Source organism: Carcharodon carcharias, chromosome 13 (genome assembly GCF_017639515.1).
Source record: "Carcharodon carcharias isolate sCarCar2 chromosome 13, sCarCar2.pri, whole genome shotgun sequence".
NCBI lineage: Eukaryota > Metazoa > Chordata > Chondrichthyes > Lamniformes > Lamnidae > Carcharodon > Carcharodon carcharias.
In genome coordinates, this window is record NC_054479.1 from 43,555,730 (window position 1) to 43,580,205 (window position 24,476).

General features: G+C 38.3%; 1 protein-coding gene across 4 annotated transcripts in view; it reads right to left on the bottom strand.

The window, feature by feature from the left end:
• Positions 1–1,020: 1,020 nt before the first annotated feature.
• LOC121285843 (mediator of RNA polymerase II transcription subunit 13-like) overlaps positions 1,021–24,476 on the bottom strand; it is a 271,744-nt gene continuing 248,288 nt past the window's right edge. For all 4 annotated transcript variants that reach the window (XM_041202724.1, XM_041202723.1, XM_041202725.1 and 1 more), the window contains 11 exons: positions 23,768–24,224; positions 22,614–22,833; positions 22,148–22,336; positions 21,266–21,489; positions 20,125–20,267; positions 18,962–19,120; positions 18,658–18,825; positions 17,223–17,386; positions 7,346–7,519; positions 2,637–2,743; positions 1,021–2,530 (listed from right to left, as the gene is read on the bottom strand). In XM_041202724.1, the coding sequence (XP_041058658.1) occupies positions 2,398–2,530; positions 2,637–2,743; positions 7,346–7,519; positions 17,223–17,386; positions 18,658–18,825; positions 18,962–19,120; positions 20,125–20,267; positions 21,266–21,489; positions 22,148–22,336; positions 22,614–22,833; positions 23,768–24,224 (2,138 nt within the window). In that variant the 3' untranslated portion in view covers positions 1,021–2,397. The remainder of the gene's footprint in view (positions 2,531–2,636; positions 2,744–7,345; positions 7,520–17,222; positions 17,387–18,657; positions 18,826–18,961; positions 19,121–20,124; positions 20,268–21,265; positions 21,490–22,147; positions 22,337–22,613; positions 22,834–23,767; positions 24,225–24,476) is intronic.

Here is a 24,476-nt window from a genome sequence, read left to right on the forward strand (position 1 = left end):
CTGGGAGAATCCGAGATGTGTTAATCTCTAAATACTTGCATTTCATGTAATCAACATCAATATCAAGAACTAATTAACCAAAGTAAGTTGATGGTCTCATCAATACAGTAAAAATAAATTTTGGAATTAAATTTTTTTGCCTAACTGGTAGCAAAAATTAATTGCACCAGCGAAATCATTTTCACCTTTTGCTACAAGGAACAAGATATGGTATGCAGCTGCAATAAGTGTATGAATATTTATTTTTGCAGGCTTCATTTTTTTCCCTTTCCCTTCAACACAATTCATGATGGCAATCAGGATAGAGAACTCCAGCTTAATTAGGAGCAAAAAAAATTCTATGATGCATTCTAGTTTCAGATGCACTTTTCTCATGGGATATATTATTCCAGTGTTCACAGCCCAATAGACTTGCTACTGAAAACACCCCTGAGCTGCCAATTCAGAAGTGTGCATCACTAAAAAATGTTAGTTCTTCAGCTGTGAAACTTACCCTCTGGCATTTTTCTACCCACGGGTGGAAATCATAGGCCCTGGGGTATATAGAAAATGTAGAATTGCATTTTAGTCACTTTTACTGAAACATGTGAAACTGTACCAAACGTGTGCTGGGGAGGAACGAATAAAGATAGAGGAAGAAAGGCTGATGCTGCCATGAACAATATATTTAGCTATGTGTCCTTAAACCCAGAGTTTATAGGCTCTATTAACCAAATGATTATTTTTTTAAAAAATCACTCCCTTGCAGCTTTTGAATAGAACCGCATAATTGGCTAAAAGTAGGAGAGTGATCTATTAATAAAAACATTCCTCTGCAGAGCGCAAGGGTATTAACTAGATTCTGGAAAACAAAAACTCTCACAAAGTCAAAAACTATTTTCTTTGTTGTTTCCCGCCAAAGCCTTATCCTACAGAACAATATGAAGTTTCCAATCTTCACAAAACTTCTGCTTGAGTCATGCATTCCTTACTGTGACTTGCTACTAAATTTACTATAAGGAAATGTACCCGGAGATTGTATTTCGATAATTTAATAATTTATTAATCTAAAAAAGTGTGTAAAAGTATAGCTCTCATCCACAAGATATATGAATGACATTAAAATGCCTGCAGGTTTATCAAACTCGCTTTTAGTGTATTTGTTTCAGCAATACAGAATTAAAATGAACTTCACTTATTTTATTTTATATAAAAGAAGCCCACAGCAAAATGCTCAGAAGAAAAAACTTCATATTGGCGTGAAATGTACAGCTTTTACATTTAAAAATGCTCTGAAATATACATACAAGCATGCTAGCAAAACCAGGTTATCAGAAGACAAACTGGTAAGCCATTTCTGAACCTTGAATGTTTTCTACCAGAAGAAAATTAAAATCTTCTGTAAATGGATTTTGTTGTTCAACTGGGGCTTGTATGCTCAAACTTTAAAAATCCACAACTAAAATATGCATATCCATGAGAAATATACATACAACTTTCTCACATTGAAGTACATAATATAGGATTTTATCTATTGCCATTTATTTATTTTTTGCACAAAAACCTATAAATATTACTTCACCAGAATCTTTTAACTTAAAACTTAAATAAAATGACAGAGGTCTGAGTTTGCACCTCCAAAAATATGAAGATGAGTATTTATCTTCATCAGTAAAGTCCTAGATAAAAATGGCCTTGAAATCGAAACAACCCATTTTCATCTACAGTCTGATGAATTCTGGGAGGGAGAATGACAATAAAATGGAAAAATTACAAACTTCTACTTACAATTCTCACCAAGTTAACTTTTTGTACAATTTTACAATCTTGATTTTCCTCTTCAAAAGGCCTTGTGAAATTTTTCTGATTAAGAAAAAATAGTACTGCAATTTGTCAATTTTACACTGTACACAATAGATACAAACTGTTTTGATATATCTGGTTTATATCTACAATACAAAGGAAGCCACCAAAGGTGACTCAAATGCACAATAAAATATCATTTACAAGCACTAGCTAGTTGATATTCTCCACTATATTTTCCTCGATTTCACAATACTGTGTTTTTTTTAAGAATGTACAATTTATCATGAAAAATAAATTCTGTGTTGTAGCAATGATGACAAGTATAGTTTCAGAAGCTGTAACATAAAAATTCCAAAAAAGTTACTGATGTGGAAAAGCTTAACAATGTATGCCGCTTATGCACCAATATCCAAGAAAAGTTCTCTGCAAGTTAACGCTCTGACATTTGAAAAAATTAGACGTGGAGTGAGTTCAATTCTCTTGGAAATGATACTTGCTCAAATTTTGACATTTTCCCTTACAAGATCTTCAAATCATTGATAATTAGCTGATGATGCATCATATTCTTAGTCAGGAAAGGGATTAGGTCTGTGTATAATGTGACTCCTAGTTTCAAAGTAAATTCATAATGGTATTGTACATTTGAGTAAGCACCACAAAGTGGACGGGTAGACAGGACTGGCGATCTTGTGTGGCAGGGTTACAGTTGAGCCATGATAAGGCATTATACTGCTCCAGTACAAACCTGGAAAAAGAAAAGCCAGTGTATTAGTATTCGCTTTAGCTACTAAAGTGTAAAATCTAATTGAAGAGTTTAATTAAAGAGTAAATGACAGATAGCCACCACAGACCTCAAAACATCTGAAGTTCTGTTGGAATCCAGAGGGTGAGGATGAGAGTGCTTGCCAGGAAGTAATTCATCAGATTGTGCCAGGGAGACATGGTGATGTAAGGAGGCCTATAAAGAAAAAGAATACAGGAACGTTTTAATCAAATACAGCATATTAACTATAAATGCTTATTGTTTCTTAGGTTAGTTAAGATGGTAATTGAATTAACTAAATAACATAAGTAACAATGACAGGGCATGTGTTATGTTGCAGCTGTGGAATGAAAGCACTTTTGGACACCAAGATGATCCATGACAAACACATTTGCAGAAAGTGCAAGTAGCTAAAGAAGCTCCAGATCAGGATTATTGGTCTGGAAGCCGAACTGCAGACACTGCACAACATGAAGGACAGCGAGAAATACCTGGACACTTTGCTCCAGAAGACGGTAACACCCTTAGAATAGGGTCATCTGTTCTGGTCAGTGGTGAGGGACAGGAGGATGTGAACCATGGGTGTAATGGAGGAGCCTAAAACTTTGCAACTGTTAAACAGGTTGTAAGTGCTCACAACCTGTGCAGACGAAAGTGAGGTCTGCAAGGTGGATGAGCAAGCTGGCCATGGCACAGTAATTCATTCAAGCAGGGGGAGCAAACAGGAGTCTAGTGGTAGTATAGGACAGTATACTGAGGGGGATTGACACTGTTCTCTGCAGCAAACAGTGATAATCTAAAAGGCTGTGTTGCCTGCCTGGTGCCGGGGTTTGGGACATCTTCTCAGGTCTGGAGAGGAACTTGCAGTGGGAGGGGAAGGATCCAGTTGTCATGATCCATATAGGTACCAACAACAGGCAGGATGAGGAAGAAGTTTCTGCACAGTCATTATGAGGGGCTAGATTCCTAATTAGGAAGCAGAGCCTCAAAGGTAATAATCTCTGGATTATTACCTGATCCATGTGCAAATTGTCATAAGGCAAATAAAGTTAGAGAGATGAATGTGAGGCTCAAAGATTGGTGTGGGAGAAGTGGGTTCCGGTTTGTGGGGCACTGGCATCAGTACTAGGGAAAGGAGTCACTACATCATTGGGGCACTCTACACATGAACCATGCTGGGGCCAGTTTTCTAGTCAGCTGCAAAACTAGGGAAGTAGAGAGGCTTTAAACTAAACATGGCAGGGTGGGGGGTGTGGGGGCAGTTCAGGGATCAAGCTTGGGTAGATGTAACAAATTAAGGGGTAGAATCAAGGCAAAACAGCAAAACAGTAATTAGGGAAATGAAGGTCAGAGAATGGCAGGAAGGGACAGAGATAAAAAATTTAAGAATATGCCAACAGTCAAGATTAGATGTTACAAAGACAACAAAAAGTCTAAACTAAAGGCTCTGTATCTGAATGTGCATAGTATAGAATTGATAACGGACATTGAAGTAAATAAATATGATCTGATAGCCATTACGGAGACATGGCTGCAGGATGACAAGGATCGGATCCTGAATATTGAGGGGTATATGACATACAAGAAGAGTAGGAAGCTAGGTAAAGGTGGAGGGGTAGCACTGTTGATCAAGTATGGCGTTGGTGCAATAGTTAGAGATGACCTTGGCTTAGGAGATCAGGATGTCGAATGGGTTTGGTGGAGCTGAGGAATAGTGAGGGAAGGAAGTCACGAGTGGGAGTGGTCTACAGGCCTCTTAATAGTCAAAAAAAATGTAGGGCAAATACACAAGAAATATTGGGTGCTTATGACAACAGTAATTATGGATGTTTTTAATTTACATGTAAACTGGAAAAATCAGATTGGCAGTAGTAGCCTGGATGAGGAGTTCAGAGGATACTTTCGAGTTAATTTTTTTTTAAGAGCAGCACGTTCTGGAACCAACCAGAGAGCAGGTTATATTAGACTTGGTATTGTGCAACGTGACAGGATTAATTAATGACATCAGAGTGAAGCCACCCTTAGGTAGCAGCGACCACAATATGATTGAATTTTACATCCAGTTTGAAAGGGAGAAGAGTGCGGCTAAGACTAGTATTTTAAACTTAAATAAAGGCAACTATGTGGGCATGAAAGCTGAACCAGCTAAAGTGAACTAGGATACTAGGCTAGAGGATAGATCAATAGAGAAGCAGTGGCAGATATTTAAGGGGATATTTCAGAATACTCAGAAATAAGTATATTCCTACTATAAAGAAAAATTCTAAGGGGAGGACCCATCATCCATGGTTAATTAAAGAAGTTAAAGAAAGCACCAAACTTAAGGAAAAAGCATATAACTGCGCATAGATGAGTGGCAGGTCAGATGATTGATCAGGATATAAAAGAACAGCAGAGGTTAATCAGGAGAAATAAATTAGAGTATGAGAGGAAGCTAGCTAGAAACGTAAAAAGAGAAAGCAAGAGTTTCTAAAGGTATTTAAAAAGGAGTAAAGTGAGTGTTAGCCCTCTAGAGATTGAGAATGGAGAGTTAATATTAGATAATAAAGGAAATGGCAGATGAAATGAACTATTTTGCTTCTGTCTTCACTATAGAGGATACAAAACACATTCCAGTAATAGCTGTAAATCAGTAAGTGGGAGAGAGAGAGAGAGAGAAAATAACCTGGTGAAATTACAAACACTGGGGAAACAGTACTGAGCAAACTGATGGAGCTACGGGCTGACAAGTCTTTGGGTCCTGATGGACTTCATGCTAGGGTCTTAAAAGCGGTGGCTAATGAGGCAGATGTGTTGGTGATAACTTTCCAAAATTTGCTGGGTTCTGGAAAGGTTCCATCAGACTGGAAAATAGCAAATATAACCCCTCTATTCAAAAAAGGAGGCAGAAAACAGGAAAGCATGTGCCAGTTAGTTTGACGTCTGTCATGGGGAAGGTGTTAGACTCGACCATTAAGGAGGTTACAGCTGGGTACTTAGAAAAACTCAAAGTAATCAGGAAGAGTCATGGTTTTGCGAAAGGGAAATCATGTTTAACCAACTTATTTTGAGTTCTTTGAAGAAGTAACATGCATTGTAGATAAAGCGAAGCCTGTATACATTCTGTACTTGGATTTCCAGAGGTGCCACATCAAAGGTTACTGTGGAACATAAAAGCCATTGGGGTAGGAAGTCACATATTAGCGTGGAAAGAAGATTGGCTGGCTGGCAGAAAACAGAGTATGCGTAAATGAGTCTTTTTCTGACTGGTGGTATGTGACAAGTGGAGTCCTGTCCTGCAGGGTCTGTGCTGAGGCCCCAATATTTTGCAATTTATATCAATGGCTTAGATGAGAGGAATGAAGGCATGGCAGTTAAATTTGAATATGACACAATGATAGGTAGGAAAATACGTTGTGAAAAAGACATAAGGAGGTTGCAGAGAGATATAGATAAGTTGAGTGAGTGGGCAAAGACCTGGCAAATGGAGTTTAAGATGGGAAAGTGTGAAGTTGTTCACTTTGGCAGGAAGAACAAAAAAAAGCAGAACATTACTTAAATGGAGAATGGTTGCATAATTCTGAGGTGCAGAGGGATCGAGGTGTTCGACTGCATGAGTCACAAAAAGTTAGTATGCAGGTACAGCAAGTAATTAAGGCGGCTCATGGAATGCTATCATTTATTATAAGAGAAATTCAACATAACAGTAAGGATGTTATGCTATACAGGGTAGTGCTGAGACCACATCACAGTTTTGCTCTCACTTAAGGAAGGATGTAAATGCGTTGCAAGCGGTTGAGGTGGTTTACTAGGTTGATACCTGGGATGAGCAGGTTGTCTTATGGGAGATGGTTGGACAGACTGGGCTTGTTTATACTGGAGTTTAGAAGAGCGTGGGAAGACTTTTATAAGATCCTGAATGGTCAAGACAAGGTGGATGTAGAAAGGATGTTTCCTCATGTGGGTGAGTCCAGAACTAGGCAGCACTGTTTTAAAATTAAGGGTCGCCCTTTTAGAAGAGATGAGGAGAAATTTTTTCTCAAAGGGTTGTGCGACTTTGGAATACAGTGCCTCAGAAGGTGGCGGAGGCAGGGTCATTGAATATTTTTAAGGCGGAAGGAGATTGATTCCCTTGCCTAACAAGAGTCTAAGGTTATCAGGGGTAGATGAGGATATGGAATTCAAAACACAAACAGATCAACCATGGTCTTATTGAATGGTGGAGCAGGCTTGAGGGGCAAACTGACCTACTTCTGCTCCTATTTCATATGTTCGTATGTATTGAAACAATGTGAACGCCAGAGTCTTAATTATTTCCAATTCAACTGCCAGCAGATATTACTTTGTTTTGGGGCACTTCTTACTATGGAAGTTTCACATAGTTAAATACCCACGTCTTCTTTTAGTTAGTTCTCAGTCTATATTATTCCAGTACTTCTTTAGTCTGGCAGAATGTAGCATCTGATCCTGAGAATAACAATGGAGTGTGCACTTCTAGGTCTTCAAAAGTTCTCTCTAATAAGCTGCCAGAAATGGACGAGGTGCCACCCAGTGAACACAGCCTCATCCAATTTTCTATTTGCTGCACCTAAGTGTTACCGCAGATGCTTGTCAACATAGGTTGACAAGAGCAGAGTATGTGGGAATGTTCCTACTATGCAGCAAAAAGTATAAATATTCCAATGCTAGGCCTGCCTGCATTCAAACAGCCATTTGTGTATACGAAGGTCTTATTTTGTTCTCAGATATAAACATTAAAGATAGACAGATATTCCAAATAATTATTGATGAATCTGAATTTGAAGAAATAGAGCTCACCTTTAGAAACAATGGACACTGATTTTGAGCATGGGGACAGGCAGACCAAAACCACTGAGGAAGATTCTCAGCTTTGGCAGTTGAAACAAAATATCCAAGAGCAAGTGGTTGCTGCAGTACATTTGCCACTTCCTCATGAGCTTCCGTGGAGAGGAGCCGCTCACCTCCTTGACCCTGAAAGCAAATAAATATATAGGAAAATATAACTTCAAAGATAATGTTGATTAGATTATTTTATTTACTTAATCATTTTCTTGATGTTTTACCAATTCATGTACTAATTACTGTACTAGGTGGTGTTATACTGTAATTGGGTCGTAGAAAACAGAAAAGAAGGAAATTAATTTTCTGATATTTAGAATCAGTTCATTACAAAGGTGGAACAAATTTTTTTACAAATGGTTAATATCTACTTGCTCATAAGCAGGTGCAGCGCAAGGGCATATTTATACAAAATATGGTTTGCTAAGCGCACAACACAATGATATAAACTACATTTCAACACATCATCATATCAAATGGTGCATGGCTTTTCTCCATCTCCAACAGAACTTCAAACAGTTCTGATTTACTTAGTTGGGGGATACCCAAGAAACGTTAGACAAAAATCCTAGTCGAAATCCTGAGTAACTACAGAACTGACCATCTGGACCACCACCCCCCCACCCAACTCTTAAGAAATTCTCTTGCCAATGTCTTCTCAATTACATTGTTAAGGTTTGTTAGTGTCATGATTAAGGGAAACAGGTGATGGGTACTAATCATCTTTGAGCATGTATAAATAGGGGATAGCTGGGACACTGGATTGAGTGTGAGGAGAGCTGCGAGGCTGAACAAGTCAATAAATTCTTTCAAAAAAGAAACACTCCATGTCTTGGTTTCACCTTCACTAACTAGCTTGGATCCTATTAAAACCACTCTCCACAACCCGACCTGACCCAACCTACTACCCAGCTGCCACTCTATGAGATGGCAACTATGACCAATTTATTTCTATACATTTAGATTCCAAAGATAACTGTGTAATCAATTACTAAGTAATTTGTTGTTTTGAAGTCAAGCAGGTACAGAAATTGCTAGTAAATAACCAGAGTCCCTAAAATCTACTAAGTGTAAATGCATTTTGATATTCTGCTCTAAACTAATGGTCTTATCGCAATTCAAATATCACAGTTGATATAGAAAATACAGCATTCCAAACACTATCTCATCCATGATCTACATTTATTAGAACAATTTGCTTTAACTAATCAAATACGGATATCCATATCTGGTGTACTACGTTCAGTTTTGGGCATCGAATCTCTGGAAAGATACACTTGCCTTTGGGCAACTCAAATGCTGCAGACGCTGGATCAATGGAAATGCCCAAGACTGAGCTTGATAGATAGCAAGGCTATCAAGGGATATGGAACAAAAGCTGGTTAGAGTTGAGGTACAGATCAGACATCAACTATGCAAATGACAGAACAGACTCTGAGTAGATGGGCTGCATGGTTTACTCCAGCTCCTATATATTCATCTGAAGAGCAATTATGACAGCTTCATAATTATAGAACACCAAACATCCCAAATTTATTTTCACCTTTGCTAATGGAGATGTACACATTTCATTTTTTCCCTGTTCATGTGAACAAATTAATATTTTTCTGAAGAAAGCTCATCTACTTTTGCTTACCTGATATACATGCAATTCATCTGAATATTAGTTATATTTAATATTGAATTTATATTTTCAGTTTGAATTCAATAAAATGGCACACTGTTACTGTGAAAAATATGAAGCATTTTTCTCTAATGCAGCATTTTAGACATATTTCTGTCCAATAACTTGAGGGGTTAAAAACCCAAGTTCAATTTCAGAAAATGGTCCATTTATTTTGGTATACAATAACTCCAAAATAGGCACCATGTTTGCAACAGGGCTAAGAAAAAAGACTACTCAGGCCCCCTCCCACAACTCTTTTTATGGTACATTGATAACTGTTTCAGTGTGGCTTCATGCTCTCGCCTGGACCTGGAAAAATTTATCAATTTGCTTTCAATTTCCATCCCTCATTCACCTTCACATGGTCCACCGTCAACATTTCCCTTCCCTTCCTTGACCTCTCTGTCTCAATTTCTGGTGATAGACTGTCCTCCAATATTCATTACAAGCCCATTGACTCCTACAGCTCAACTTCAGCTCCTCAACACCCTGCTTCCTGTAAGGACTCCATCCCATTCTCCCAGTTCCTTTACCTCCATTGCATCTGTTCTGATGATGCCACCTTCCAAAACAGCACTTCTGACATGTCTTCCTTTTTCCTTAAACGAGGCACCCCACCACTGTGATTGACGAGGCCCTCAACCATGTCCAACCTATCTCCTGCAGTTCTGCCTTCACCCCTTCCCCACTCTCCCAGAGCCATGATAGGGCCCTCGTTGTCCTCACTTTTCACCCCACCACCCTCCACATTCAAAGGTTCATCCTCCGCCATTTCCAGCATGATGCCGCCACTAAACACATCTTCGTTTCACCCCCCCCGTTGGTATTCCATAGGAACCGTTCCTCAGGGCCACCCTGGTTCACTCCTCCATCATACCAAACACCTCATCCCCTTCCCACCGCACCTTCCCATGCAATCACAACACCTGCCCCTTTACCTCTTCCCTCCTCACCGTCCAAGGACCCAAACACTCCTTTCAGGTGAAGCAGCGCTTCACTTGCACCTCCTTCAATTTAGTCTACTGCATCCGCTGCTCCCAATGCAGTCTCCTCTACATTGGAGAGACCAAACGCAGACTGGGTGACCGCTTTGCAGAACACCTTCAGTCTGTCCACAAGCATGATTCAGACCTTCCAGTTGCTTGCCATTTCAACACACCATCCTGCTCTCATTCCCACATGTCCGTCCTTGGCCTGCTGCACTGTTCCAGTGAAGCCCAACGCAAACTGGAGGAGTAGCACCTCATCTTCTGATTAGGCACTTTACAGCCTTCTGGACTTAACACTGAATTCAACAACTTCAGACCATGAACTCTCTCCTCCATCCTCACCCCTTTTGTCAATATTCATTTTTATCTTTTAATTTTTATCCACTTATTTTTATTCGTTGTTTTATCCCAACCTTTAATCCTATTTTCAATCTTTTTTCCCCACCACCGTCCCCTCACCCCAACCCACCCCCACAAGGGCCATCTGTCACTTGTTCATGCTGTTCTTTCCAGAGTGCATACCCTTTGTCCTGCTATTATCCACATTCTACTTTCTTACCTCAATGCCACCATCAGCAACTCCTTTAGCCAGTACCACTACCATTAACACCCCTTTGTCCTTTTGTTCATGACATCTTTGTCAATCTCTCCTTTGCCCCCAGCTATCGCTGGCTTTCGATCCAGCTTCACCTACTCCGCCACACGCCACCCCCCCCCCCCCCCCACAGTATAAATTTCATCACATTTTTACTTCTCTTTAGCTCTGAAGAAGAGTCATACAGACTCAAAACATTAACTCTGTTTTTCTCTCCACAGATGCTGTTAAACCTGAGTTTTTGCAGTATTTTCTGTTTTTGTTTCAGATTTCCAGCATCCGCAGTATTTTGCTTTTATCTAAGAGATAAGAGCTAGGCTAATTGTTTCAAATGCACGCATTCAATTTATACTCCCTTTGTAGCGGTAGAATTTTAAAAGGTATTTTCAGCTCCAATTGAGCAATCCATTGAAGCTATCTGAGATAAAGGAATTAGACCTAAGAGACTCAGTATGTCAGAGGTGAATCATCATGCAAGTCTGAGAATTTAAACAGGTCCTATTCAGCACAGCAAATGCAAATTATCTACTTCCTAAGGTGAGGCAGTTTTGCCTCTGATTGCTGAAAATATATATCAGAACGGTAAAGCACAGGTGGAGACCATTCATCCCATTGGCCCTTTGAAAGAACTATCTAATTTTTCAAGTGTTTAACCAATTCCCTCTTTGAAAGTTACCATTTCATCTAATTCCACCACATTTTCAGACAATACAGTGACAATCATAACCTGCTCTGCAAAATAAATTTTCATATCCTCTCTAGTTCTTTTGTCTGTTACTTTAAATCAATGACTCCTAAAGTGAAAACTGTTTCTCCCCCCCCCCAATTACAATGATAAACCCCTCAAAATTTGATCAAATCTCTCCTTAAACTTATTTGCTCTAAAGAGCTTCTCTATTAGCTCCACGTAACTGAAGGCCTTTATCCTTGATAACATGCCTATAAATCTCCACTGAACTCTTTTTAAAGCTGTAACATTCTTCCTGAAGTGTGTTGTCCAGAAATGAACACAAATCTCCATCTGAGGCCTAACAAGTGATTTACAAAGGCATAACATTATTGCTTTTTTTGGTTATCTCGTGTTAATTTATATAAAGCCAAGGACTCCAAATTTTTGAACAACTTATCAACTTATCCTGATTTGATAGTAACAGGCTTTGGGAGGACATAGACTGGTGAAATGGGCAGATGCATGGCAGATCAAATTTAACACACAGGCTTATGGAAGTGATACATTTTGAAAGGAAGAATGAGGGGCAATTTAAACCACTTGGTACAATTTTAAGGGGGTTGCAGGAACAGACACACCTGGGGGTTAGGTACTTTTCTTCCTCACTGTTTACTGTGTAATTGTTACTTGTACTGTTGAGCAAATTAGTCTGCAGTCTAAGCCATTGCTTGGGAGTGCATATTCTACAATCTTCTGAAAAATTTATTAAATCTATATGCTTCAGAGACTTACATGCAGCAGGCACCTCAAAGCACTGGAGAAGTACCATGGCAAGATCTTCCAAATCCAATGATAAAAATGGAGGTCCAACAGCACTGCCCTCCCCCAAGCCAACATGTCCAGCAACAAGTGTTCATCACTCAAAAGCAGCTCGCTGGTGGGACTCATTCATATCCTGACACCAGGCTCCCAAGAGGACAGGGGAAACATTTTAGGGATGTCCTCAAACCATCCCCGAAGAAGTCAAACATCCCTGCAGACCCATGGGAGTGACCGACCAAAATAGAAAAGGTTTATTCGGGAAGGCACTGAATACATTGAGAGACTTTGCCAGAAGCATGCCGAAGTGAAGTCAAGACATTGGAACGAGTGCACAAATCTTCAAACACCTCAACTGCCCGACCCTTCAAGCACCAACTGCCTCGCATGTGGATGAGTCTGCGGATCACGCATTGGACTTAGCGGCCATCTCAGAATTCATTGAACCAAAGTGGAAGCAAGCCATATTCCATCCTGAGGGCTTGCCTCAGAGACCCAAGATAGCTTCTGAAAATTGATCAAAATCACATGATGGTATTGATATTGCCAGTAAAGCACCACCTGGTTGGCCCTTGGCATGCTACAAATTACCCAGATATTGGGCATGTATAGGCATGTGTTGGTTGAAGAGCAAGGGTATATCCTGTCAGACTGATCGAAAATTCTATGCCCCAAAGAAGTGCCTGCAGCAAAATAATAATATGAAATAGTGTCCTGCTCCACACTGTCACTAAAGGAAAAACGATAAACAGATCATAGTCCATAGATCCACTTGACTTCGACCAAATAACTTTTTTCCCAATTTTTTGTTACTGTTGTCTTGAAACTCATTGATCTGTGGAGATTGTAACATTTAAAGGTACAGGATGTTTCAATGCTGTTAGTGGTTATTGCCTAGCAACAAGGGTGGGACCCTCTAGGACTGTTTTGATAGGTTCCCAGAACAGTTCAAGGGTCAGTGAACAACTCTTCTTCAGAGAGTCAATTTGAGGCAGTCTGTGAGCCAAAAAGTATCAATGACACAGGGACAGGAATAGGTCCTGTTAAGTAAATTAAAAGAAGGGAGCAAAGAAATAGAATTAAATAAAGAACTGCAGTTAGCAGACTCAATACTATGGGCCGTTGGGGTAAAGGTACCCCTTTGGGGCAGTGGTGTTCTGCTTGGCAAGGCCACAGCTCTGAAAGTATGATTGTAAGCTACTGTTGAGTCATTTAGGAATCTGAAGGTAAAAATGAAATCCTTCAAGGTGGGCCATTGTTCAAGTCATCAGAGTGGTAGTGATGTTGGCGAGAATTTCAAGGCAGGATCTTCAAAGGTAGAGATTGGAAACCCTCGTGAGAAAGATGAAGTTTCAGTGAGTTTGGTTGACTCACCATAGGATTAGTGTCTGGGTGATTTCTTGAGAAATTTATGGTCTCTGTTTTGGTTGCACCTGTCATTTACTCAGTAGTGTGGTGTGTTTGCCTACAGTGTGTCTGTCAATTCACATGTACCTCATACTTAGCCTGAATGTTAGAGTATAAGATACATATTGTAAATTGTTTTATCTTTCTAAACTTGTAAAGTAAATTTTGTTTTTGTTTGTTCAAAACCTGTGGAATCTTGTAGCTTTATTTCAAAAGCAGGTGTCTTGAATCTCAACCTTTAACTATATTAAACAAAACGTTACTGGTCCTGAACTAGATCTCACCACCATGTCCCAGGTCTGGTCAAAGATCGTAACACTATCCACTTTCTAATACTGTAGAAGATTACAATGGAGTATATAATTGCTACTAATTCAAGTAGCTTCATTTCTGGAGGCTTAAATAAAATCTAGTTGTATTTACTGAATTCTCTTCCTCAATCAATTTGGTTACCCACTCTCAGAATCCAGAATAATTGAAACAATTTTTTCTAAATTTAAGCTATTTCTTACAATCTCTACGCTCTTCAGCTCAGCATTGACAGGAATCCTGCAAAAGGCTTGACCATTTCCCTATCACTATTAGATGATTCACTATATATCCTAGCTTCCTACTGGGTTAATATTCGAACTGTCCAGTTGTGTGCATCACTTGCATTTGTGGAACTTCTAAAAACACTAACCAATACATCGTCCATTTCAGGATTCTGAAAAATATTCAGTCTAGTTCAGGTGATTTGTAAACATTCAATTCATTGAATTTCTTGAGAACACATGTTTACTGATGTTTGCACATGCTCTAAATTCATTTGGACTTCCCTTGGGCCCTCCTTTTACTGCAATTCAGAAAGAAATTCAATTGTTTTCTTATTCTAATGCTCACTCCAGTTACTGATTCACTTGTGAGACTCCAGGTTTCACTGCTCACTATTTGTGACGTCTCCATATTGCAGATTGCCTTCTCAAAAGACAAAAGTATGTTTCAAAATGTTCTATTGGTACAAAAATCGGACACTTCAGGTATGCCAGTTGGTTTATTTTTGATTAAGTCACAGTAGATGTGGGACAAAACATAGCTCTGTGGTTAAGATGCCTTAACCAGTAGAGATCAGGCAGACTACTCCATTTCTCAGCAGTTTAATTTATTTGAAAGCTCTCAAGAAAAGCCTTTCAATTCAAGTCTATTGACTAGTTTATCTGTTTCATCCTTTAATTAACTAATTGAAAGCTACGTAAATTAACTGAAAAAAATATTGGTTATTTTGTGAATGATTATCTGTAAATAAACTTGTTTTTATTTGGTACCTCTCTAGGATAGAAGTGCTTTGTGTGAGAAGTATTAATTATCTTAGGTGCTTGTAGTAGAAATTGTATCTACAATAATCTGGTAGGTTCCTTGCATACCAGACAACTCTATTCCTATACTTTGAGCACAAGCTCATATTCTGTTCACAGGACTTAACTGATGAAATGCTGACTTTTATGTTGGCATGAGAAAAAAGTACATGGAAAAGTGCGACTCATAACCAAGACATTTGCTCTGTTCTCCATGTCCACAGAGGCTCGCAGACTGCCAAATCAACACTCCAATCAACAATTCTTTGGCAGTGAAACTTAGTTTTCAGCACATTTTTGGGTATTTAACAAGGGTCTGGGTTTCAAGGCCAAAAAGAAATCAGCCACTGATACCACAGCCACCAAGCGTAACCCAGGACACTTCACAGGAAATTATCTTTATCACTAATTAATGAAAACCATTCTACAGGAACATGTCCTGAGTGTTACGCTCACCTTAGACGTCACTCTCCAAAATAATTCTCCCCCTCTCCCACTACTCACCCATTCCTCAGCTACATGTTGACAAACATTATATTGTCCACTTGATCTTGCTCAATTGAGAGCTAAGTAAAGTAGACTACTGATCATTCATAAAATAAAACCCACATGCCCACCCAAAAAATAAATCCTACTTTTCTCTAGTACTGGCCTACTGTGCATTTGTAGCTTATCTAATCTTATTGAAGTTTTTTAGGCCTATATGGTTATTAATGCGTTAATCAAACCATGAAGCTAGATACCGTATTTAAATTTGTTTCAATATCAGCATTAAGGCTGATATTTCTTGAAATTAGCAAGCTTGGGCTGCCTACAGTTCCCTCAAGCAGCTAGAGTTTCAAATTTTAGATGATTTTGTTTTAGCTTAAATTGAAAAAATTAGAAGAGCAAAAGTGTGGCCTGGGCCCCAGCAGTAAAATGATTTCCAATCCATTTTTTTAAACTAGATCTCCCTGTTATTTAAAGCTATTTGGCGCTTTGAGTTACTTTTCCAGTTACTTCATTTTGCCACTTGGTGGAGCACTGCACAACCGTTCCACTTCAAGGAACAAAATAAACATATTAATCCTTCAAATCTCATCAGCAGATCAAGGTATGATGCTATTCGGAGTATGGTTATAATTTGGGTTCTTGCGCGGACAATGTGAATTTAAGTTTTCTTGAGGAGACAACTGGAAAACCTACATTATTATCCAGAAATAGATGCCTTAAAATGAAGACGAATTTTTTAAGTATCAAGTCAAAAACATTGCATTTAATTACTCCTTTTTCAGTTTAAATATCCTTTTGTTTAAAAGGAGGAAAACAGTATTTGGGATTTTTTTTTAATGGAGCCTGCTCTGCCAAATTTATACAATGATTCAAAAAAAACCTGTTCTAAGGTGACCTAGGGCTATTTGGAAATTGTAATTATGCAAAAACTGAGGTATTTCATCTCTTTTGCCACTCCAGCTTTTCATCTACACGTTATTTAATCTAAGATTTAAACTTACAACATCAAGTCACACCTCCCAACCTGCAAACTTTAAAACTAAGGATAAAGGAACCAAAAATCAGGGACAAATAAACAAAATAAAAATCAGACTATTTTACTGTGTGTGGTACTGTGAACATTCAAATTATATGCAGCATATATTATTTGGGGTTCATCCATTGTTTGAGGGGGTGGCGTTCTGCAAATTCAAGTTGTGCAATTAATTGGATGGTACATGACTAACAAACCTTTGAAATGCTAATTTGTCATTTGCACACTTTGCAGAGAAGTTAGAATGTACTGTATTGTAATATTTGTTTTACACTCTTAAATAATGTACTATCAAAATGCAATAACTGACAATGTTAGTCCAAAACAAAAATCAAGCATTTCAAACAGATTCATCTGCCACCCTCACATCCCTCATGCTCCTTTGGACTAATCATTTTAAGATTGCAAGACAATATGATTCATCAATACTAAACTAAGCTTGGAAAGTATGACAAGTTTCAAATTTGCTTCCAAAATCCAAACAGTTTAGTAGTATGATTGGGGTACTAAACTTTTTCATAAGTTAACAAATATAACTCTTAAGCTTCATATTAAATTTGAGTTTTGGGTATAAGAAACATTGACAATCATGCCTGCCACAGACAGTATATGAAACCTTTTAAGAATTTAAAGTATTTACTCATTATTTATTAATATCCACTTTTCATTATAGTACCAATAGTTAACAGCAGAAAGATTCCCACAAATATCCATTAAGCTGACTTGAAGGAAGGGAGACTCAACTTTGTACAAAAGAACTATATTAAACAAGAGGTCGGTTTCTCCCTCAAATATTAAACTTTGCTTATGGTTTGATATTACCACCTTACCCTGCCAGCTTCACTGCTGTGCTGGAAATGAGAGCCTGCTCCTGTGCCAGTAGGTGAACCAGGAGAAGAGGTGGGAGATGGGTGGAGATTACCAGTTATCAGAATCCGAATATCGTTGTCAAAATCTTCAGCCAAAATATCCTCTTCCAGAATTCCTATACCATCTGTTTACGATAATAAAAATAAAGTAAGCATTGAAGCAAAAATCTAATGCATAAATTGCAAAAAGGCAAGAGGCCATCATCTTTACACAAGACACGATTAATATTGTACGCGTAGGTTTTGTACAGGCATTGTTTCAAATAAAATATCTAAAACAATCCTTGCTCTAACCATTGTATTCAACCTCCCAGGCCTGCGCTAATGCTGCTCTGTATTGGCCGCCAGGAGGTTCACAAATGTGGCCCAGGAATAGCTCGCTCTCTATGTACTCAGCCGCTACACAACATCACCTTATAGGGGTGCATGAAAAATCAGGAAGTTGCTAGGCAATAATAGGCATGAATAGTTCATCATATATTGGTGTCCTGCAGCCTTTTTCCCTAAATTTCGTTGCAACTATAGTGCTAAAAAACATTCCTGGTACTAAAGAACCAGAAATTTAAAGCAGAGAAGGAGGCCTTTCTCCCCTTTGTGCCTGTGCTGGCTCTTTGAAAGAGCAAGTCTTGGTTTTTGTCCTCATCCTCAACTCCCTGTTAAAATTTTAACTGGAATCAGCTTCCACCACTTTTTCAGGTAGAGCATTCCAGATTTCAAAACTCTCCATGTGAAAAAAACGTTTCCCCCTCTTCCTTCTGGATCTTTTGTCACTGTTGTTAAATCGGTGGCCTTTGTTACTGACACCCTCACTAAAATGAATAGTTATTCCTCCATCTATACTATCAAAACCTCCCAACATCATGAAAATATCTATCAGATCACCTCTTAATCTTCTGTGTTCCAAGGAGAACAGTCATAACTTATCCAACCTCTCCTCATAACTGAAGTTCCTCATCCCTGATAATATCCTGGTAAACCTCCCCCTATTTCCCTTCTAAAGCCTTTGCACCATCCCTGAGGTGTGGTACCCGACTTGTTTATAGTACTCACCTGAGGCCTAGCCAGTGATTTTTAAAGTTCTAGCACGACCTCTTTGCTTTTATGTTCTATGTCTATTTATAAACCCTACTAGTCCTAGTTTATTCTCAAACTGCATTGAAAGCACTAGATATTGTTGAAATGTTTGAAGAAAATGACTCCACCAACAATAAGCAGAAAAGACAATTCCCACCAACTGATAGGAGTGTTTTTATGCAATATCAGTTTTCTTCAGCTTTCACAATAATCAAATATTTTGCTTCAGACTAGCTTCTGCACAACAACACAGTTAATTGGGATACTGCACATTCTGCAGTTTTAAAAACTTCAATTACAGCCATTAAATACATGTGCTCACCTTGGTTACCAAGAGCTTCCAGAGCTTCAGTATTGGCAACAACCGTAGCAGCAGATGTTGGAAACACCAGAATGTGTGTACAGGACGCATCTTGTGGGGTGTTCAGCTGAGATGTCTGCAAGTTGAGAGCTGTACCACGTCCAAACACAGAACCCATTGTGACAGCATCTTTGAGATCGACAATACAAATAATTGTCAACTGGAGTTTAACTTAATGAGATACCAACTGTTCAATTACTTTGAAACTATTGTGCAATGCACATTCCTGTAAATATTTAAAATATCTTATCAAAAAAATCCATACCAGGCATAACAACAAATGAACCCTGTGGTTCCAGGGCAACCAAGCAGGCACTGAGAATTGTGGGAGAGTCTGCTGCAGATATACCACACATCGTGCAAGTCTCCTTCAATTGTTTACTGGTAGATTGTAGTGAGCGTCGCCCAATAAGGATACTCCAATCTGTGGAAAGATTAATTGTGTTGAGTATGAGATACACATCCTGAAGAGTTTATTTGCCAAACAAATTGACCTAAATGCCAATTATATACCAACTCAATACAGAAGACAATTTTTGTACTTTAAAACATGCATTAGAGAGTTGCATTTTGGATACACGCATCAAAAAGGGCACGTTCCTCATAACTTTGCACTAAAATGAATGGATGGATAATTGTGGTACGTGTATCTCTGATTTCCTGATATGTACTCTTCTCAGTAGAAACTTTTGCACCAGAAACGTTTAGAAAAAAATCAGTTCCAATGTGCACATTTTTACCTAAACCACCCTCCCTTTTACAATTCGTACTGCTTGTTAATACACTTAATATTTAACTATACACCTATTAACTTATTGGTGCTTAATTGCTATTCTAACCAACAATCAGACAACTATTTTCAAAATGCTACAAAACCAAGTTGATCTTTAACAAGACAGCTTGCTTTAAATTGCTGTTCACAAAAAAGTTGCTGTAATGGTGAACTGTAAGCATGTATTACTTTCCAAGTACTGTGTTAAACTCTTAAGGAAAACAAAATTAAATTATATCATTTTCATTTTAACTATGATAAAGAAACTGAATGGAATAATTCGCTGATGTTGGGATCACAATCAAATAAACAATATAAAAGCAGAAAATGCTGGAATAACTCAGCAGATCTGACCTCATCTGTGGAGAGAGAAACAGAGTTATTGTTTAAATTTAAATCGTTAACTCTGATTCTCTCTCCACAGATGCTGTCAGACTTGCTGAATATTTGCAACATTTTCTGTTTTTATTTCAGATTTCCAGCGTCCGCCGTATTTTGCTTTTATCAAATAAACAAATTGTCTATTGTTACATTTTATTTAAGTTAGTCACATAATTGTGCTGCAAGAAATAAGGATGGGCTGCAATTCTGAAATTCTTCTCTGAAGTTTTATAGTACTTGTATATTCATTCCGGTCTTAATTCAGAGTTGCCAACCTTTGAGTTCTCCATGACCTACTCTTCCAAGTCTCCCCATTACAATTCTCCACGGCAGTGATGTCATTTGCATAATTCCAACACACCATTCCCATAGTTTCTGCAAGCCGATTTTACGGGCAGGCACTTTACTTCTCCTTGACCTGAAAAAGATCACGTTGTAATTTGAGATTTATCTCTTGTAATTCCTGGCTAAGCAAAGCTACTCCCTTCATCTTGTGTCATGCAGAGGGGCTATAACAACATGCCATTACACAGACTTGTTCCAAATACCCATCAATTAAAATTCAGAGTGAATGCATCACAGTTGTTTTTAAAAAGACAAATTCACACCATTCAATCTTTGTGTAAATGGAACTAAGCACACAAATGTATTTGCAGAAACCACATACCTCTAGTCTCTTCTGTCATTTTTACAGTGGCTGCCAATTTACTGAAATATGGGTAAAACTCCACACAATATATAAATTTAAATTTCCACTGAACTTGTCATGAGCAAAAATTAAGTGGATTCGCAAACTCATGAGCAGGCCTATAATTTTCAGACTCTATGCACCTAGGTGGTCTATTAACTGAGCAATTAAGCCAGCCATTTTCATGCTGGATCATACAATGTCAAACATACAGGATGTGCAGATTTTTCAAGGTTAGTGCATTGACTAATTTCTTTTGATGTAGTTAGTTAGCTACATAATCAGACTAAAGAAGATGGCAGAATACTTATCACAGTCATCTTAAGGAAATAAATGGATGTACAATTTCTAGCTCCAATAGTACTGCATTTTGGCGTGTAAACCGAACACTGCACTAAGTTTTTTGAGTCATACTCAGTTAATAATAGGTTTAATTTCTCTTTCATAGTCTGAAAAGAAATGAACTATCAGATAGGCTGTGATAAAAATAAAAATCCAGAGAAACAGTGATTAAAATGGATTTTTGTTGTCAGAGCAAAATAGCATTATATAGCAGTTATTTTATGTTCAACATCTGAAGTTTATTTGAAATGATTGTTTGTTACTTTAGGAAAGCATCTTAAAGCAAAGAGGCTAGTGTACATGTAGTTATTGCCTAGTTTACTTTTGACCTACTTCAAGTAAACTGTGACGCTTAATGCAAAGTCAGTTTGAACTTCAATTGTTACCTGTTTGGTACATCAATATTCAGGATGCATGTCTCTAGTAATTCTCCATGGAGGTCTGTACAGGATGCCAGTAGCCATCTCTGATCATGCGATAAACAATAACCAACAAAGAGCACATTGTACTTCTGGCTTGCCTCACCAAATGTTTCACCTAGTTCTGTCTGTTTGTCCTTAATTGGTGCCAAGATATAAGGAGGTGAATACACTTGGATAGGGTGGGGACGCTGGAATTTAAAAGAAAACTTTCAATTTAACAGTGCGTACCAAGAAAAAAAAGCCTTTATTTTAAAGAATAAATTTAGGTATGAGATCAGAAGACAGCTAGTTCTTCACGATAAGGAGGGAGGAATGAGGGTACAAGTCAGCTTCTCATGGTCAGTTAAAGCAATATCAGAAGAGAACATGAAGCGGGCTGGTTAACCATTCTGTCAGCATAGCTCAGGCTACATGGAGCGGAAGAAATTAAATCACTAATCACAGCATTGTCACAGACTAAACAAGGTTCCACAGCATCATAACAAAAAATAATTCTTACAGGGAAGGTGGGAATGAGAATTAAAAAGCATTATATGTCAGCTTACAATGTTCTGTTACATTCATACTTATACTTAAGAACTAAAGACTAAAGAGTATACAAATTATTTATCTTATGGTTCGGAATGTACAAAACACAAGCAGGCATTAATTAATGAAAAGTGCAATTCCAAAGCAATTTATCAGAAGGTTAGAATGATAATCAATATCCTTAAAACTGGTAAAACGCTTGACCTTTCACACATAGAATTTTACTTGAAATGCATATAATGGACAGCAAGGCCATTGATGTGCAATAATTAGTGCAAGAACAGTAAATATCAATAGAAGTTACAAACTAATACGCACCTCTGAATGTTTAAGGGTCATATCTATTGTGGAAGCAGGACCAAAGCCAGTTAGTGATTTAATGTGGATCTGTGTGGGAAGCGGCCGTCTGCATTGAGTGTAAACTGAGAATGCCAGTGATTTTAAGTGCTGGATATAGAAAGTGTGATCATCTTTCACTGGTTGTAGTAGATACTGGCAAGGCACAATCTGAAACGAAACAAAAGTTTCACGCTTCTATGCATCACATTGGGAAGTAAAAACTATAATGCAATACCTTAAATGCAGGTAGAAGTCAAATTGCTGGAAGCATGCTCATTTACAAAGCAAACAAATCCTTTGTATGATGGAGATTAGTCATTTCAATGTTCTGCATTTGTGCAAAATTGTTTTAGAAAAAAACCCAAAAGTTTAAGTGCTATGGAACACAGTGAATTTTAAAAATCAAATATACGAACTGTAAAAATAAGATTTAATTTCAAATTACCTGGACAGTGAATGCATTCCTCATATGCTCTGGTAGATTATCCAGCATCTCCATGTAGCACCGCAACAGACCTAGCAGCCATCCACTAGTAAAAGTTGACTCTTCTTCTGAGGAATATGTAAAAGGATCAACAAGATAGATGACGACAGCTGGTGGATATGCATTGCTGTCAGCTGACTCAGCTTCAGTAGGAATTCCTATCCGTTCCCTTTCTGTAGTACTGTAATGTTAAAACATATGCATGTGAAATGGCATTCAAACACTGGTCAATTAACATATGATCACACATATTTTAACATTTTGTTCCATCTCACGTGTAAAAGACACACTTTAAAAGCCAAGTTTCTGTTATTAGCACTTCCCCCAGCCCCTCTCTACCTCCTTGGCATTGCAGTGGGGAGAAAATAGATACAACTTTCTCTTTAATTGATTGCCTGGTCTTGTCCTGTCCTCATCCTTCTCCATTTCCCCTTTGCCAAGGCCTCAAACAGCGTCTCAGTCTGTGCTCCATTGGATTTCAGGATGTGGGGGTTGATAAAATTCTCAAATGAAGGATTAATGGAGGCTCTCAAGGTCCAATTATGCACTTTGTAATCAATTTGCTACAGTGTAATTTTGTTTTAAAAATATATCTGGTAGATTACTAATCAATCTCTGCCAGGCTTTTGGTGGCCTACAAATTTGGCAGCACATTGCTAGAAGTGTGAAATTATACATTTTTATGTATAATGTATTAAATTTTACATATCACATATAGATCAAGAACTATATCAGCTTTGGTAGCTTAAATTCTTCACCACCTAAGTCTTAGAGCTAAAACAAAAACAGAAAATGCTAGAAAAACTCAGCAGTTCTAACAGCATCTGTGGAGAGAAAAACAGAGTTAACATTTCGAGTCCGTATGACTTCTTCATACGGACTCGAAACGTTAACTGTTTTTCTCTCCACAGATGCTGTTAGAACTGCTGAGTTTTTCTAGCATTTTCTGTTTTTGTTTCAGATTTCTGGCTTTTATCTAAGTCTTAGAGCTGCTTGTTAACAAATCCCATAATGTAAAAGTTATTATATTTGCTCTTAACTGGGATTATAATGTGCATAAAAATCTTTATAAACAAATGCAATCATTATCGATGTCTACCTTACATCATACTTACCTCTCTTGCACTTCTTGCTGTTGTGCAGAACTCTGGGTATCTGAATCTCCACTTCCACTAGTTGTACTCCCTGGAGGTCTCTCTGTAGTGGTGCCTGAGCTACCACTCTGAGCAGCCCCAACAGTCCCACCAAATCCTGAAGAGGATGAGGTTGCCCCTGTCTGATGCAGAATTGGGGTAGTGGTTGTGGTGGTAGTGGAGGTAGTCGAAGTGGAGCAGGTACCTGTTGACCCACTTCCTACACCAGAGCTGCCAGTTGTTGCAGTGTTACTGCCAGTGCTGGTTGTGGAAGTAGCTGTAGTGCCAGTTGTCACTGGCGCAGAAATAACCCCAGTTCCCGATGGTGGTCCACTGCTTCCTGTTGCTGCCTGCCCCTGGGTACCAGAAGATGATGTTGGCTGGTGTTTAGGTGGAATCAGCAGGCTGTTGTCCAGCTGAAGTGTAGCCAGGTAAGGTGCTGGATTTTAAAGATAAAATATTTACAGAATTCCTCAGTGAATTTGAAGAACTGGTTTTCAGCAATTAATATCTTTTGTACAATCAAACAAATGTACATAAACTGTGATTTTTAACATGGTTTTAAAAAGAAAAATTTAAAATCAATTTATCAATCTCAACATCATACTATTTTAACTGCTACAGCAAAGGTGTGAATAAAATTAATGCATTGTAAGACTGAAGTTGGCATTCTTTAATTAGAACAGGTTGC